The sequence below is a fragment of the Triticum dicoccoides genome, chromosome 5A (assembly GCF_002162155.2).
Source record: "Triticum dicoccoides isolate Atlit2015 ecotype Zavitan chromosome 5A, WEW_v2.0, whole genome shotgun sequence".
NCBI classification, from domain to species: Eukaryota; Viridiplantae; Streptophyta; class Magnoliopsida; order Poales; family Poaceae; genus Triticum; species Triticum dicoccoides.
The window spans coordinates 483,415,223-483,428,483 of NC_041388.1; the positions used below are offsets into that span (position 1 = coordinate 483,415,223).

Here is a 13,261-nt window from a genome sequence, read left to right on the forward strand (position 1 = left end):
CGACAACCGCTAACGCCGCCGCGCAAAACCCCAGCGCCCCAACCCCTATCCACCCCAACCAGATCGATCGGCGGCACTTTCTGCTCCCAATCCCGCGGCATCGCCCCTGAGACTCCCACCGCTGAAGCCCACACCGAGTTCCTCCTCCTCCTCCTCGTCTGCCGCTGCCGTCGCCTCCCGCCGAAGGACGCATGCTACGGGGCTCGGTTCTCGCGTACTTTCTCCGCTGATCCCGTCTGCTGCTCCTGGACTGGCGCGGACCTCCGGAAGGGACGCGATCCCTTTTGCTGGTAAGGAAGCCCTAGCTTGCTCAGATTATCGCGTGTTTTGTCTTCGCGCAGCGAGCAATTGAATCCAGCCAGATCCCTTTCTTCAAGATCGGTCTCAGTTGACCCTATTCTCATCGCTAGGACTGTCAAGGCCCCATCGCCCATGTATTTCGGCCCCTGAACTAATACTACTTTGAGATCCTGAACAATACCACTAGCACCAGTTTATTCTCCCCATGCCCCTGTGCCGGGGTGGGGATCGTTTATCAGTGTTCAAAGAGGCGGATGCCTAGGCGTGGGCAACACCCTCCTGCCTAGGTACCTAGTGCTGGCGTGTCTTCTGACTAGCGCCGTGGTGAATCATGGTACTTTGCCAGCTTGTTTTGCTACATGTGGGATCATTGATACTTCAGTTCAAAACTTAATAGGAACTATTTAGTTTTGATGGGGAAAAGTAGGGGTCAGAGTGACTTACCATTGTCTGGTCAAGTGAGTTTTCGGTAATATGTGAAATGGTGCTTCCTGTTTTGGTGTTTTTCCTTTGAACCAGTAATCAAAAGGAACTCTATATGTCTGTGATTTTTATAGCAGTAAATTCAGTGAATTGATTTGTGTAACTTGGAGATTTTGCATCTCAATTATAACTGTTGCTAGATGCTGCATTTTCTTTTGCTCCAAAATTGCCCAATGTTATGTCAACCTGCCCTGTCAGGAAGCTTTATTAGCATACTGGAGATTATGCAATCTCAAATTCTTTATAAAATATCCAGCATCGATTCATCCATGGTTAAATTGAAATAATTTATCGCTGGTTTTGTATGTTAGGCTACTGCAGTTTTTGATACATATCCACCTTTCAATGCATCGTGTCGGGAGTGCTGGAAACACAGCTGGTTCAAGTCGACCGAGAAAGGAGAAGCGCTTCACATATGTGCTCAATGATGCTGATAATAAAAAGGTCAGCCCCGCTTCAGTATTAACTAGTTGTTCTTAGGTATTGTAGTTAGCTTGAAACAGTTCTTGCTACACCCAAAAGTCCTCATGCATTTCCTTCTGCTTGTTTTTCAGCATTGTGCTGGAATCAACTGCTTGTCGTACCTGAATGCTTCTGCTTCTGGTACAAGTGATTATCTTTTTACTGGGAGTCGCGATGGTACCTTGAAGAGATGGGAATACCAAAATGGGGACGCAAACTTTTCAGCAACCTTTGAGTCACATGTTGATTGGGTATGTTTTTCTATGTACTCCTGCTCCAGCTGATTTTACATTTTGAAACCGCGGTATTGTCTCTATTTGAATTGCCATTGGATCATTTTCTTTTGTAATTTATTAGCTCAAGAGCATCAAACTAGATTTCAACATCAAATAGAGGGTGTTGTCATTACATTTTGTTAACATATTTATAGTTCGGTACAATCAATTCATTTCGGTTGTTCTTCCATCTTTGCCTTTTTTGGATATATTTTTTATTGTGCTGTTCGAGTCTGAAATTCTGTGTATCCTTTGTAAATGGGTGGGAGGCCATCCGGAGTTCTGGACAATACTTGGGAGCAGGGCCAGTCCTGTAACCTTTGCATATTTGCTAAATTATTTGTTACTTGTATCCACGTGAAACAAGATGGGCTGGATGGAAGATTCTCCTAGTCCTACATAGTTTTATTGTCCAATTATGAAAGTTAGGCAGTAGATTCTGTTAGTGGATGGAGAAATAAATCCGTCAGGACTTTGAACTGATACTTGCTTCCTGCTTACATGTGTTGACTCTCTTGTATCACTGCTGAAGTATTGCCTTGTTTTACAAGCTGCTATCTTTATTGTGCAGGTTAACGATGCCATTATTGTTGGCCAAAATCTTGTTTCCTGTTCCTCAGACACCACATTAAAGGTTTGTTGTTTCAGTGGCCCCTGTTTTTAGATATTTTTTGTCGTGCCTGCATGCCTTTTTGTTTCCTTTTTTTTTGGTTGCCTAACCAATATATGTTTGTGTGGCTATTTTTTCACAGCGTTATAAAATAAATTTGGCAGGCATGTTTCAGAAACCCCAAACTAAGCCCCAATACTTATTTTTTACAGGTGTGGAATTGCTTAGCAGATGGTGCTTGTACCAAGACTCTCCGCCAGCATTCTGATTATGTGATATGTCTTGCTGCGGCTGAAAAGAATGTATACATTGCCAGACCTATGACTATGTGGAAGTATTAGTTCTATATCTACTATATTTTATATGCTTTTTGTGCCTTCACTGTAGAGCAATATTGTAGCCTCTGGTGGCCTTGGTGGTGAGGTCTTCATATGGGATCTTGATGCTGCTATTGCACCTATAGCCAAATCTGTAGATGCAAAAGAGGATGAGGTTCCTAACGGAAACTCTGGACCTGCTTTGTCAACCTTGTGCAATGTAAATTCTAGTGGCAACATTGTTTCTACCAACGGAAAATCACATGGGTACTGTCCAATTGCTGCCAAAGGTCATAAGGATTCAGTTTATGCATTGGATATGAATGATACAGGGACATTGCTTGTCTCTGGTGGTACTGAAAAGGTATTGCACTATTCATTTTCAAGAGCAAGCATGTGATCCTTTAACTGCCATTTTATTTGGACCTTTTCTTATAGACTTCCTACTGGTTTGATATAGGTTGTTCGTGTTTGGGATCCCAGGACAGGTTCTAAGAACATGAAATTGAGAGGGCACACTGACAATATCAGGGCTTTGCTTATTGATTCCACTGGGAGGTTTGTGTTTAGGCATCATCAAAGTTCTCTCATAGATTCATCTAAGATAATGCATTGTCTGCAGATGAGTGGTTATGATGACATTAGATGTTTCAAAAGTGAATCATAGAACAGCTCAGACAATATTGTACCCATTTATGTGTTCCATATATACAACTTTGTAGACCATAAATTATCATCTGTACATGTTCCTGGCCTAGCATTTTTAGTTTCCTATAGTTGCAGTCAACAACAAGCCCTTTATATTTTGGAGAAAGGTTACTGCTGAATCATTATCTTTTGCAAATAATTATCCACTATCTTTTAAGTTGCATTAGTCACGTGATCAGTAGTTCAAAAGCCGTAACTTCACCACTGAAATCGATTGACTGCCCAAAGGGGACATTAATTGGCATGGTCATCATGCTGGTTACCATCCTAGTGGCAATGGTCAATGTCAGCCACTTCTATGTGTTATTAGTTGATGAGATGGAAATAACTCACATGGCAAAAAAACTGACTAGGATGCAGATGTTTGTTTGTGGGAGCTGATGTGTCATATTTGAAAGGAACATGTGGTTTTTGATGATTAAATTACCGATTTTGGCTGCAAGGTTTAAAAAATGGTGTTGACCAACACTAGATAATGTTGACAGGCTTTGTGGAACTTTGTTGAATCCCATCTATTTTCATTAGAAGTTTGAAACTAGTTAACACTGTAGAACATATTTTTCCAGGTATTGTCTATCAGGCTCGTCTGACTCAATGATAAGGTAAATACAAAGTTCATATTTTCTGTATTTGGTCATGATGCCAAGTAGGGATGCAGGCGGATGCGTCCGTGAACGTCCACATGAATATTATTAACACATCACGATTATTAAAGTAACAGTGCATTAACTAATTTCCGGCATCGCGGACAATCACTGCGTCGCGGGCATGTTAGCCTGCATGCATAGATTCTGCAAATAATTTTTTGCATCTTGTCTAAATATGTTCATACTTTGCAGACTATGGGATCTAGGACAGCAACGCTGTGTGCATTCTTATGCCGTTCACACTGATTCGGTTTGGGCGCTCGCAAGCACCCCTTCATTTGGTCATGTTTATAGTGGTGGAAGAGATCAGTCCGTGAGTAAAATATCTCATTTTGTTGAATAATGCCTACAGTTCTAAATCCTGAACTTCTCTGTTTTCCGTTGGTACAGGTGTACCTGACAGACCTCTCCACACGAGAGAGTGTCTTACTATGCACAAATGAACACCCAATCCTACAGTTGTCCTTGCAAGATGATACAATATGGGTTGCAACAACTGATTCTTCTGTTTATGGATGGCCAGCTGAAGGGCAAACCCCACAAAAGGTTTTTCAAAAGGGAGGCTCATTCTTAGCTGGGAATTTGTCATTCTCAAGAGCAAGAGCTTCTTTAGAAGGATCAGCACCTGTAAGCATGACAGTTGCCATCTTTTCATCTGTTACGTTATTTTATCAGACACGTTATGTTCTGGCTTCTGAGCAGTGACGTCACATTTCTGAGATGCGCCATAATAATAAGTTAATAACTCATTATTTCCGAGACATGCAATCTGTGATGATAGTTTCATCTCCTATGGCTGACTAGTAATCGTGTACCTGCAATGCACGTTGCTATTATTTTGGATAGTGGTTGCACGTTGATACTAGGTAGGATATTAACTGCGCGTTAATTACGTGGTTAGCACTCACCTAGATATTATGTATGATATTAATTGAATGCTAAACATGTTTGAGTGCTCAACGTTGGAGTAATCTAGGTTGTTTGATTGGCATGGTTTGATGGTCGAGATTAGTTGGATCTGCCCCTTTGAATCTTTATATTTGTATAGTTGGAGGACTTGTTTCAATAGAAACTATTTACATGTCTGTTAACTTTGGGGCAAATTATTCAAGATCTATGGCCATGTAATATTAACTTTGAGGTCTTGTTTTTCCCATGTTAACCAGCTATCTGTTTTTTCTCAGAGATGATGGCAAATAAACACTGGGTTTTTTTTTGCTACGTAATTTCTATGTTTATATTCTACTTTGGGCACTATTCAAAATTAATGCCAGATACACGTCAGTTTTTTTTAGCCTTTTGTCTTATATTATGTGCTTATGATATCAATGTTTCATTGATCTACTCAACTCTATACCTGTTTTTGCTTGACTGATCAGCAACAGTTACTTTTACTCGGTCATCTTGCACAGGTGTACATGTTAATAACTTCTATTTTCTAAACCACTCTAGGTGCCTGTATACAAAGAGCCATCTTTCACTATTCCTGGAGTTCCAGCTATAGTTCAACATGAGATCATGAATAATAGAAGGCATGTCCTGACAAAGGTGATTATAAGATATTTTCAAATTTGTCTTTGTTGTTATCAAACGCAACAAGTGGCATCATCCACCTTCATCCTATTTTACAGGATACTGTTGGTTCTGTTAAATTATGGGAGATTACTCGAGGAGCTGTTATCGAAGATTTTGGCAAGGTTCCTATTCCCTCTCGATGACTTGAGTGCACTTTTCCTCATGGATAATATACAAATGTTAAGAGCTAGCAGCATTGCTAGGTCGTATCCAAATTTGAGAAGCTCACAGTTCATATGGATCTCTTTGAACAAATTGGAAGGTTTGCTAGAATGTTAAGCCACTTCATTTTGCTTGCAGGTTTCGTTTGATGATAAGAAAAAGGAGTTATTTGAGATGGTATGACTGCCATTTTTTGTTTATGTTTTATTTAAAGATGCTCTTCATATTGCTATGTCACATCCTTCTCTATTTTAGGTTAGCATACCTGCATGGTTCACCATGGACGCTCGATTGGGGTGCCTGTCTGTTCACCTGGATACTCCACAATGCTTTTCTGCAGAAATATATGCGGTTGATTTGAATGTTACTGGAGCACAGGAAGATCTTAAGGTTTGCACGAAAACATATCATAATGCGGACTATGGTTATTTTTTGTTTTAAGCTTACTGTTCAGAAATTAGTTGGATCAGTAGTTCATCTATGTTCTTGAGTTGCAACGGAAATATCTTGTTATTAATATTTGTCATTTCATTTTTACTGTAAACCTTTCATTACACATATTAAAGAAATTCACTTTGCCATAGTATGGGCCACTAGCAAGTCATCTTCTGAACAGTTGTCCAAAAATTGTGCAGATTAATTTGGCTCATGAAACTCTTCGTGGTTTGTTAGTTCATTGGAGTAAACGAAGGCCGAAACCAGGCCCACACAGCTTGTCCAATGCTGATTCTTCAATAGGGAAAGATGTATCATTGAAAAACTTACCACATCCAAGATCCGACGTCGACGATGGAAGCGAAAACCATGCAAATAATGTGCTTCCCTCGTTTGAGTTCTCCACGGTTTCGCCTCCATCAATTATCACGGAAAGTTCTAGTGGAGGGCCTTGGAGAAAAAGAATTACCGATTTGGATGGAACCGAGGATGATTTGCCATGGTGGTGTGTGGACTGTGCTGAGAACGGCCGATTTCCAAAAGAGAACACAAAGTAATTTATCATCTCAACATGTTTTTATCCCGAGACGATATTTTTATTTTATATCTTTGAAACATGTTTCCCGTCCTTGGATATAGCTACCTTAGTAATTGGAGTAGCAAAGCATTTTAGAAGGCGAAACACTTTATTGCAGTAGTTTGCAAGCCCGTGTTATTGTGATGATGCTTAACTTTTAAATTGTTGCAAGTTTTTTGTTCTGGCCATTTTCTTATGACCTTCCAAGTCTTGAACCCAGTCAGTCATGGTATGTTTCCATACATATATTTTTCATGTAGCAGTGACAATGAATTTTGGAACTAAAACGATGATATATGATTTTGGTGTGGAGTGATTATCCATCCTTGAGCTCAAATATGCTAGTATGATTTTACTGTTTATTTATCCTTGAACTTCCGTGAAGCTGTATTACCTTCCCCAGACCCCACCTGGTGTGGGAGCTTCTAGCACTGGGTCTGTCTTTTTTTATTTCCTTCAGTTAATGATGTGATTATTTGTTCTGCAATATACCCTAATTGGGAGAACCACTTGCAGACTGAAAATTCGATCTCTCAGTAAATATGTTCCTGACACTGCTTCTCCTTTTGAAATGTAGGTGTGGCTTTTATTTGCATCCAGCCGAAGGCTCACCTGCACCAAACATAACGCAAGGGAAACTCAGCGCTCCACGGATACTGCGAGTTCTCAAAGTAAGATGTTACTGAAATCAGTTATCTAGAACAAAGTTAAAGATTTAAGTTGCAAAGGGTGAATTTCTCTCGACAAAAAAAGTGGCATAAGATGAAGGATGGAAGCAGCTTTGGCGATCCATGGAAGTACTATATGTCAATTGGTTACATACTCTCTCCGTCCCAAAATAAGTGTCTCAACCTGTACTAAGGTTGAGACACTTATTTTGGGACGGCGGGAGTACATGGGAAGAAACGTGGAGATAGCTAACTAGCTAGTTTTTTCTTATCTGCCTTTGTTTTTTGAGCACCTAACTACCTCGACAATAGGTGTCAAACGCTATTTTTCAGTACCCTAGCTGAATCATACAAATATTGATAATACGATACAGTCACATATTATGAACAAGTTATTGCTGTTGTTATTTATCATCTTATTTTATGTCATGTATTAAATTTGTTTGTGTGTACAGGTTGCTAACTATGTTGTTGAGAAGCTTGTTCTTGAGAAACCATTGGATGGAAGTCCGGACAGCACATTTGCCATGGGTTTGACCTCTGGCACATCAGCCCTAGATAGTTCTTCACGGCTTGGACTAAAGCCATGGCAAAAACTGAAACCTTCTGTCGAGATATTGTGCAACAACCAGGCAAGTATTCGTAAGGCATAATGGAAGCCCGCATTACATTTTGTGGTTTGAGAGCAAACTTATCATTGTGCAGTTGTGTTAAAGAATACTTTTTGCAGCAGGTTCTGTCACCTGAGATGAGTTTGGCGACGGTGAGGACATATATTTGGAAGAAGCCGGAGGATTTGATTCTTAATTACAGAGTGGTCCAATCAAGATGATTGCAACCTAAAATACATCCGCTCGTTTGGTTCACCATAGGTGCTGAGCATATCTGCATTGGAGACGGCATCGTTGAAGATGACCATATGACCTATAGGATGCAAGTGTTCCACTCTTGTGCTGCTCTTTGGTGCCGTTCCCAGAACTACAGCAACTTAATTCCTCTGTAAAGTTTTCCTGTGAATCTTGTATCTCCAGGCTTCTAGTAAGATTGTATCATAGCACAGGTGTAATGATCTGCTGGCTACCAGGCTTGTATATCTAGAGATTTGGATTTCTCAATAAAGCTTCTAAATGGGATAAAAGAAATTATTTGTTCCCCCTCCACGTACAAAATGATTTGATTGTAAGAAAACATTTTTTTCCGCTCCTGGACTTAACCCTGTTTCCATCGTCTTGGGATGAGGTGTAAGAGAATAAAATTATTCCAGGTAACTTTTTTTGCCTTCTGTTTTGCATTGTTCACTTGAAAGTCTGCATTGCTGTGTGCCGGGGCTCAAAATATTCAGGGCATTTGTCAGGTTGGTCAATTGTTGAAAAAGAGAATCTGAGTGTGTTTGGCATTGTAACAGATTGTCATGATAATTGAATATAGTCCAGCATTCAGGCCCTCTTTCTTTCCAATAAATTACATAGGAATCTTGGAGGAATCGAACTTATATGGCTTGTTTCATTGTATATTTGTATTACCTCCGTCCAAATTACTCTTAGATTTGTTTACTCTTAGATACGGAGGGAGTACTATTTGGATACACACTAGTAAGCATGCACGTGCAATGCACGTCTTGACTGAAAGCATGTTATACTATGGAACATAAATATTTCTATCATAACATAGAATAATTCTCTTATAGGATTTTAAATTTGATGCAAGGTGGATAGAATTCCCAAGTCATAAAGACGTGTCAGATTGTTTCATGAACCAATGTGCCTCATACCCAAATAGGGAAACGTCAGGCGTTAGCTGGGCGATCACATTCAGCGACCACCCCCCTCCTGAGTTGTACGATCAGGACATGTGCGTCGTTGGATTTGCCCAACTACCCTAGCTCCCGTGCCCCCTCAGCACCACTTGTTGCGCCACTTCCCAATAGACGTCGGTCTCCCGCATCACTGCTTGCAGTGCCCCACTCCACAGCTCCATCGTAGTCGACGTTGGTCGCCCCGCGTCACCACTCGCATCAATGAAACACGGTGTTTGCAGCACCGCCTCACTCGACACAGAATAGCTGTCGCCGGCTCACCAGTGCTTCTCGCCTCCCTCGCAGAATGGTGTCGGTCCGCTCGCAGTAGCAAACCAGCATGTTGCATTGATATCACATCTTTATCACCAAAATAAGGCTACTCATTACCTACAACTAATGTGGTTCAGTGGCTAGCCCTTCCCGGGCCATACTAAGCGACTACCCATACATAACCTGTCAGGTTTCCCGGGCCATACTAAGCAAGGACCCATACATAACCAAAAACCAAACCTGTCTAACAGACAATGCAGATGCCTAAGCTGGTGAAATATTATGTGGAGATCCTGACCAATAATTTGACATCATTTAGGGTTCATTCTTCCATGGTCAGGTCCTGACCAATGGAGGTATAACAAAATTTGCAATGTATCCATTTTAAATAGAATGTGCATCCTGTAACTTTCACAAAAAGTACAGGCATGTCCTATACCCAAATAAGACCAGGTCAACAAATTTTCTGAAAAATACAGGTAGTCATTCGAGATTGTAAGTCTATTAGTAGCTCTTCGATGACAAAATCTAATAGTGATCAGGATGGACATCCATCGTGTCTCTAATTTGGGGCTCTACTTAGCCTTTGTTTGTTTCGTATGAATTTAGGTGGTCCATCAAATTTTCATCTAAGCTCAATAAAACAGAGCCATGCATAGCCAGTCATTACACGGCCAATAGCAATTGTACACAAAATAGCTCACCCTGAACCGACAAAAGCATCAACTATGATCAGCAACGCATGTGAAATCACATCCTAAGTCCTAAAAGTATATGGCTACTGAATATCAGGGAACATGAAAGCAGCAAGGCAATGACAAATGGACCAGTTCCATGGCAGCATGATATCTCTGCCCTCCTATCCTTGTGAATCTTGGTTATTGGCAGGGAAAAACTTCTGAGTTGCCTTCCTTGGTTTGTGGGTATAGACCCCTGCAGTGTACAACTTTCTGTAGAAAAATGTAAAATGTTAACACTGTTCTAAATGGATTTGCTAATAAAACTCTAAATTCAAGTAGGTGTGAGTGCAAACCATGCAGAACCATTCTTTCAGCCAATCAACATCGTTTTAAAGCAAAAGAAATTGAGAAATAAAGAACACATCTACGCAGACCATGGCAAGTTGTCTCTGCATAATATACCGACAAACTTTGCAAACATGTATAGAAAAAGGACCTTATAAATCACGTACATATGAATATGTCTTCTCTAAATGTAGGCCCTAGTTGAGAAGCAAGCCAGATCTGGACATTCAGTAACTAAAGCCACAAACTTATCCACCTCTTCATCCTTGATCAACATATTCTATAAGATAGTAGTATATCTGTGTATGCAGTGAACAAGGCCCGTATGTTGCAACGGAAGAACACTCATGAATGTAATCAACTGAACTAAAAATTTTGCTAATATGTCTAGCATCACACACCTCTCCTCCTCGTTCTACCTCACCACAATTGCATTACATATTATGGTTATACATATCCTCAAACGTGTAAGAACTAATATTTTCTTTCTCACGTGTATGAAGAAATACTTACATTTACATGCTAGAAACAAATAGGATGAAAAGTACATATGTCGTTCATTGTTGTCCTTGTATAAAAACAGTACAAACAAAGACATAAACTCACTAATCCTTGTTGTCTGTCTTTATTTACAGAGCATTTAACCTCTGCCTCATTGAAAGTATTCAAAACACAGATTTCCGCAAACTATAGGTAAAAGCTCCAATTTCCACTAAAACAGGAACCAAATATTGCAGCATAACATTTTATCACTTAGTAGTTAGAAAGAACAAAAATTGAGCTATTATACCCAGTGAGTATAGTAATACCTTCAATTCTTCAAAGAACAAAAAATGAGCTATTATACTCGGTGAGTAAGCATATAATCATTCAAAGTAACCAAGGTCAGAGGTAAGCAGAAACTATAAATACCATGTGCTCTCGCTTCTTTCTGTACAAAAATACGCACCATTTTATACAAAAAACTGTACATGGTCAGGATTAAACTAATTGTGAACTCATAATCTGAACTTCAAAGAACCAAGTTTTCTTACTCTAAGACAAGAGTGTAAATAATGATATGTAAATGAATAATCATAATCTAAACCAAGTTCTCGTATGATGTGCAGGAGTTACATTTCAAAAACAGTTTGTAACGCATGGCAATACAATGTGATAATCAGGCTTCAGTCATAATGGGTGAAGAATGCCTACCAGTATATCTACATCTCAGGCCTAATAAGAAACAATGAAAATGCAGTCAAGATGGTGAACAAGCTAACTTTCTTTCCCATTGCATCTTTGATATAACCACGGTAGTGCGAACCAATGACTTTGAGCTTGTCAAATGGATGCTTCTCCCATAGTTCTTTATGCCCCCTTCAATACTTGTTCTCTTTGCTGCCTGCACATAGGAGCGGTTTAGATACCAAGACAACATAAGATATAATATATATCCATTCCGAAGCTTTCGACTTTAGTGGTGATACAATCTAGCTGCTATGATTACTCTAGTGGACATATAAACAGGACAAATGACAAGCCCTAGACATCAAATAAAGACTTTGTGGGAGGTAACATCCTTCTCGATATGATTTCATGAAAAGTCCCACATAGGGTATATAAGTCTCAGCATGCGGCATGTACCTTTTGTCGATGTCAACATACTCAAATAGGAATAGGTCTTCTTCACCAAGTTCCAATGTAATAGGCTGTTGAGAAAAAAGATGCAATACCAAAAGTAAGAACGGTCTCTTGGCCAGTATATTCTGATAATTAGTCTAAAGGAGAAAAAACGCATAATGGGTGATAAATTAGTACAAAGATAAATAAAATTACAGAAATGTGGAAGAAAACCTCGACCTTAGGAGTTGCGGGAACCATAATCATTTTACCAGTTTCATAGCTCCCAATAAATGCAAACTGGGAGTTCATCCATCTCATCACCTGATGACCTCTTGGACTTAAGTAGAGATGATTTCTGAAACAAAATGTGAGATGTTTAACCTTGGCCTCACCCAAACACACTTCTGTACTTTCTTCCACAAATATATATTCAAATAGCTTGCATATAAATTGGTGTCAAAAAAGAGCCAACTTAATCAAATGGCCTTGCTGCATATAATCAATAACCTTCAAGGTATTTGGAAGTATATATTTGTTTTATGAAAACCCGTAATAAAGTTCTTTATTTGCATCTCTTGTTATAACCCAACTGAAATTTAATAAAATCTCTGAGGTGAAAAACATATATAAAATAACAGACAAAAATAAGTAGGATTGAGCACATCCCATGTGTTGTGTCAAGGGTAATTGTCAAGATTTTTAAGGACGACCCATCATGATCCTGCACAATGGTCTAGTTTAGTAAAGAAAATCAAAGTTCAGAAGCATGTTAACAAATAGCTGAGAAAGCATCTTGAAGCAGAGGAAATATCATGAGAGCTTGATTAACATTGTTCTCCACAAGTTGACTACTCCTTTTTTTTCAACATTGACCTCCATATGAAATATCTTATAAAGCATTGCAAGCTAGAAAATATGTAAGACACACTGGCAGAATAAAAAGAATGTACCTTGAGGCTCTTCTCATCCTTTTCTGGAATAGCTCTTCTCATCCTTTTCTAGAATAGCTTTTTTTTAGCATAGTGCTTACCCGATGTTCTAGAAAAATCACTAATAACAGGAACAACAAAGATTACATTGCATCAAAGAAACAAAAAAAATGTAGCCAAGTAATTCTAGCATGGTACTACTTCACTATTCAGCATGCTTTTGTATCAATCTACACTTGTGCCCCACTAAAAATCCTTTGTAAATCACCACTTCAATCTAGTGTTGGGATAAAAATAAAATGTCAAATATAATCCCTCAACAGCAATATACACATGTGCCATCCACTTATCCACCTGCAAAGCAAAATCATCGGCATCAGTAGGATGTCCAGAGCATGCTATAGTCTAGCCGTCC

General features: G+C 39.4%; 1 protein-coding gene and 1 long non-coding RNA gene across 6 annotated transcripts in view; one reads left to right on the forward strand and one right to left on the reverse strand.

Annotated features, from left to right (window-relative positions):
• Positions 1 to 6: 6 nt before the first annotated feature.
• Positions 7 to 8,423, forward strand: LOC119302347 (WD repeat-containing protein 48-like). Its single transcript, XM_037579390.1, has 18 exons — positions 7 to 290; positions 1,095 to 1,227; positions 1,338 to 1,496; positions 2,092 to 2,154; positions 2,343 to 2,432; positions 2,518 to 2,811; positions 2,908 to 3,005; positions 3,722 to 3,757; positions 3,995 to 4,115; positions 4,193 to 4,429; positions 5,255 to 5,350; positions 5,434 to 5,499; positions 5,678 to 5,716; positions 5,795 to 5,929; positions 6,175 to 6,527; positions 7,129 to 7,222; positions 7,675 to 7,851; positions 7,953 to 8,423. Exons 2-18 carry the CDS (start codon positions 1,129 to 1,131, stop codon positions 8,049 to 8,051), a joined length of 2,256 nt encoding a protein of 751 aa, XP_037435287.1. The 5' UTR covers positions 7 to 290; positions 1,095 to 1,128; the 3' UTR covers positions 8,052 to 8,423.
• A 1,464-nt stretch (positions 8,424 to 9,887) lies between these two features.
• LOC119302348 overlaps positions 9,888 to 13,261 on the reverse strand; it is a 5,875-nt gene continuing 2,501 nt past the window's right edge. For 2 of the 5 annotated variants that reach the window (XR_005147492.1, XR_005147491.1), the window contains exons 3-5: positions 12,155 to 13,200; positions 11,939 to 12,003; positions 9,888 to 11,696 (exon numbers count right to left, since the gene is read on the reverse strand). This is a non-coding gene — a long non-coding RNA (uncharacterized LOC119302348). The remainder of the gene's footprint in view (positions 11,697 to 11,938; positions 12,004 to 12,154; positions 13,201 to 13,261) is intronic. The other 3 variants (XR_005147494.1, XR_005147493.1, XR_005147495.1) reach the window with 3 other exon arrangements.

Bases quoted from the DNA above. Each gene is read 5' to 3' on its own strand.
- LOC119302347 (XM_037579390.1), top strand. From the start codon at position 1,129: ATGCATCGTGTCGGGAGTGCTGGAAACACAGCTGGTTCAAGTCGACCG. The intron at 3,006-3,721 runs GTTTGTGTTTAG...ATATTTTTCCAG, and splicing joins CTTATTGATTCCACTGGGAG to GTATTGTCTATCAGGCTCGT. The intron at 7,852-7,952 runs GCAAGTATTCGT...TTTTTGCAGCAG, and splicing joins AGATATTGTGCAACAACCAG to GTTCTGTCACCTGAGATGAG.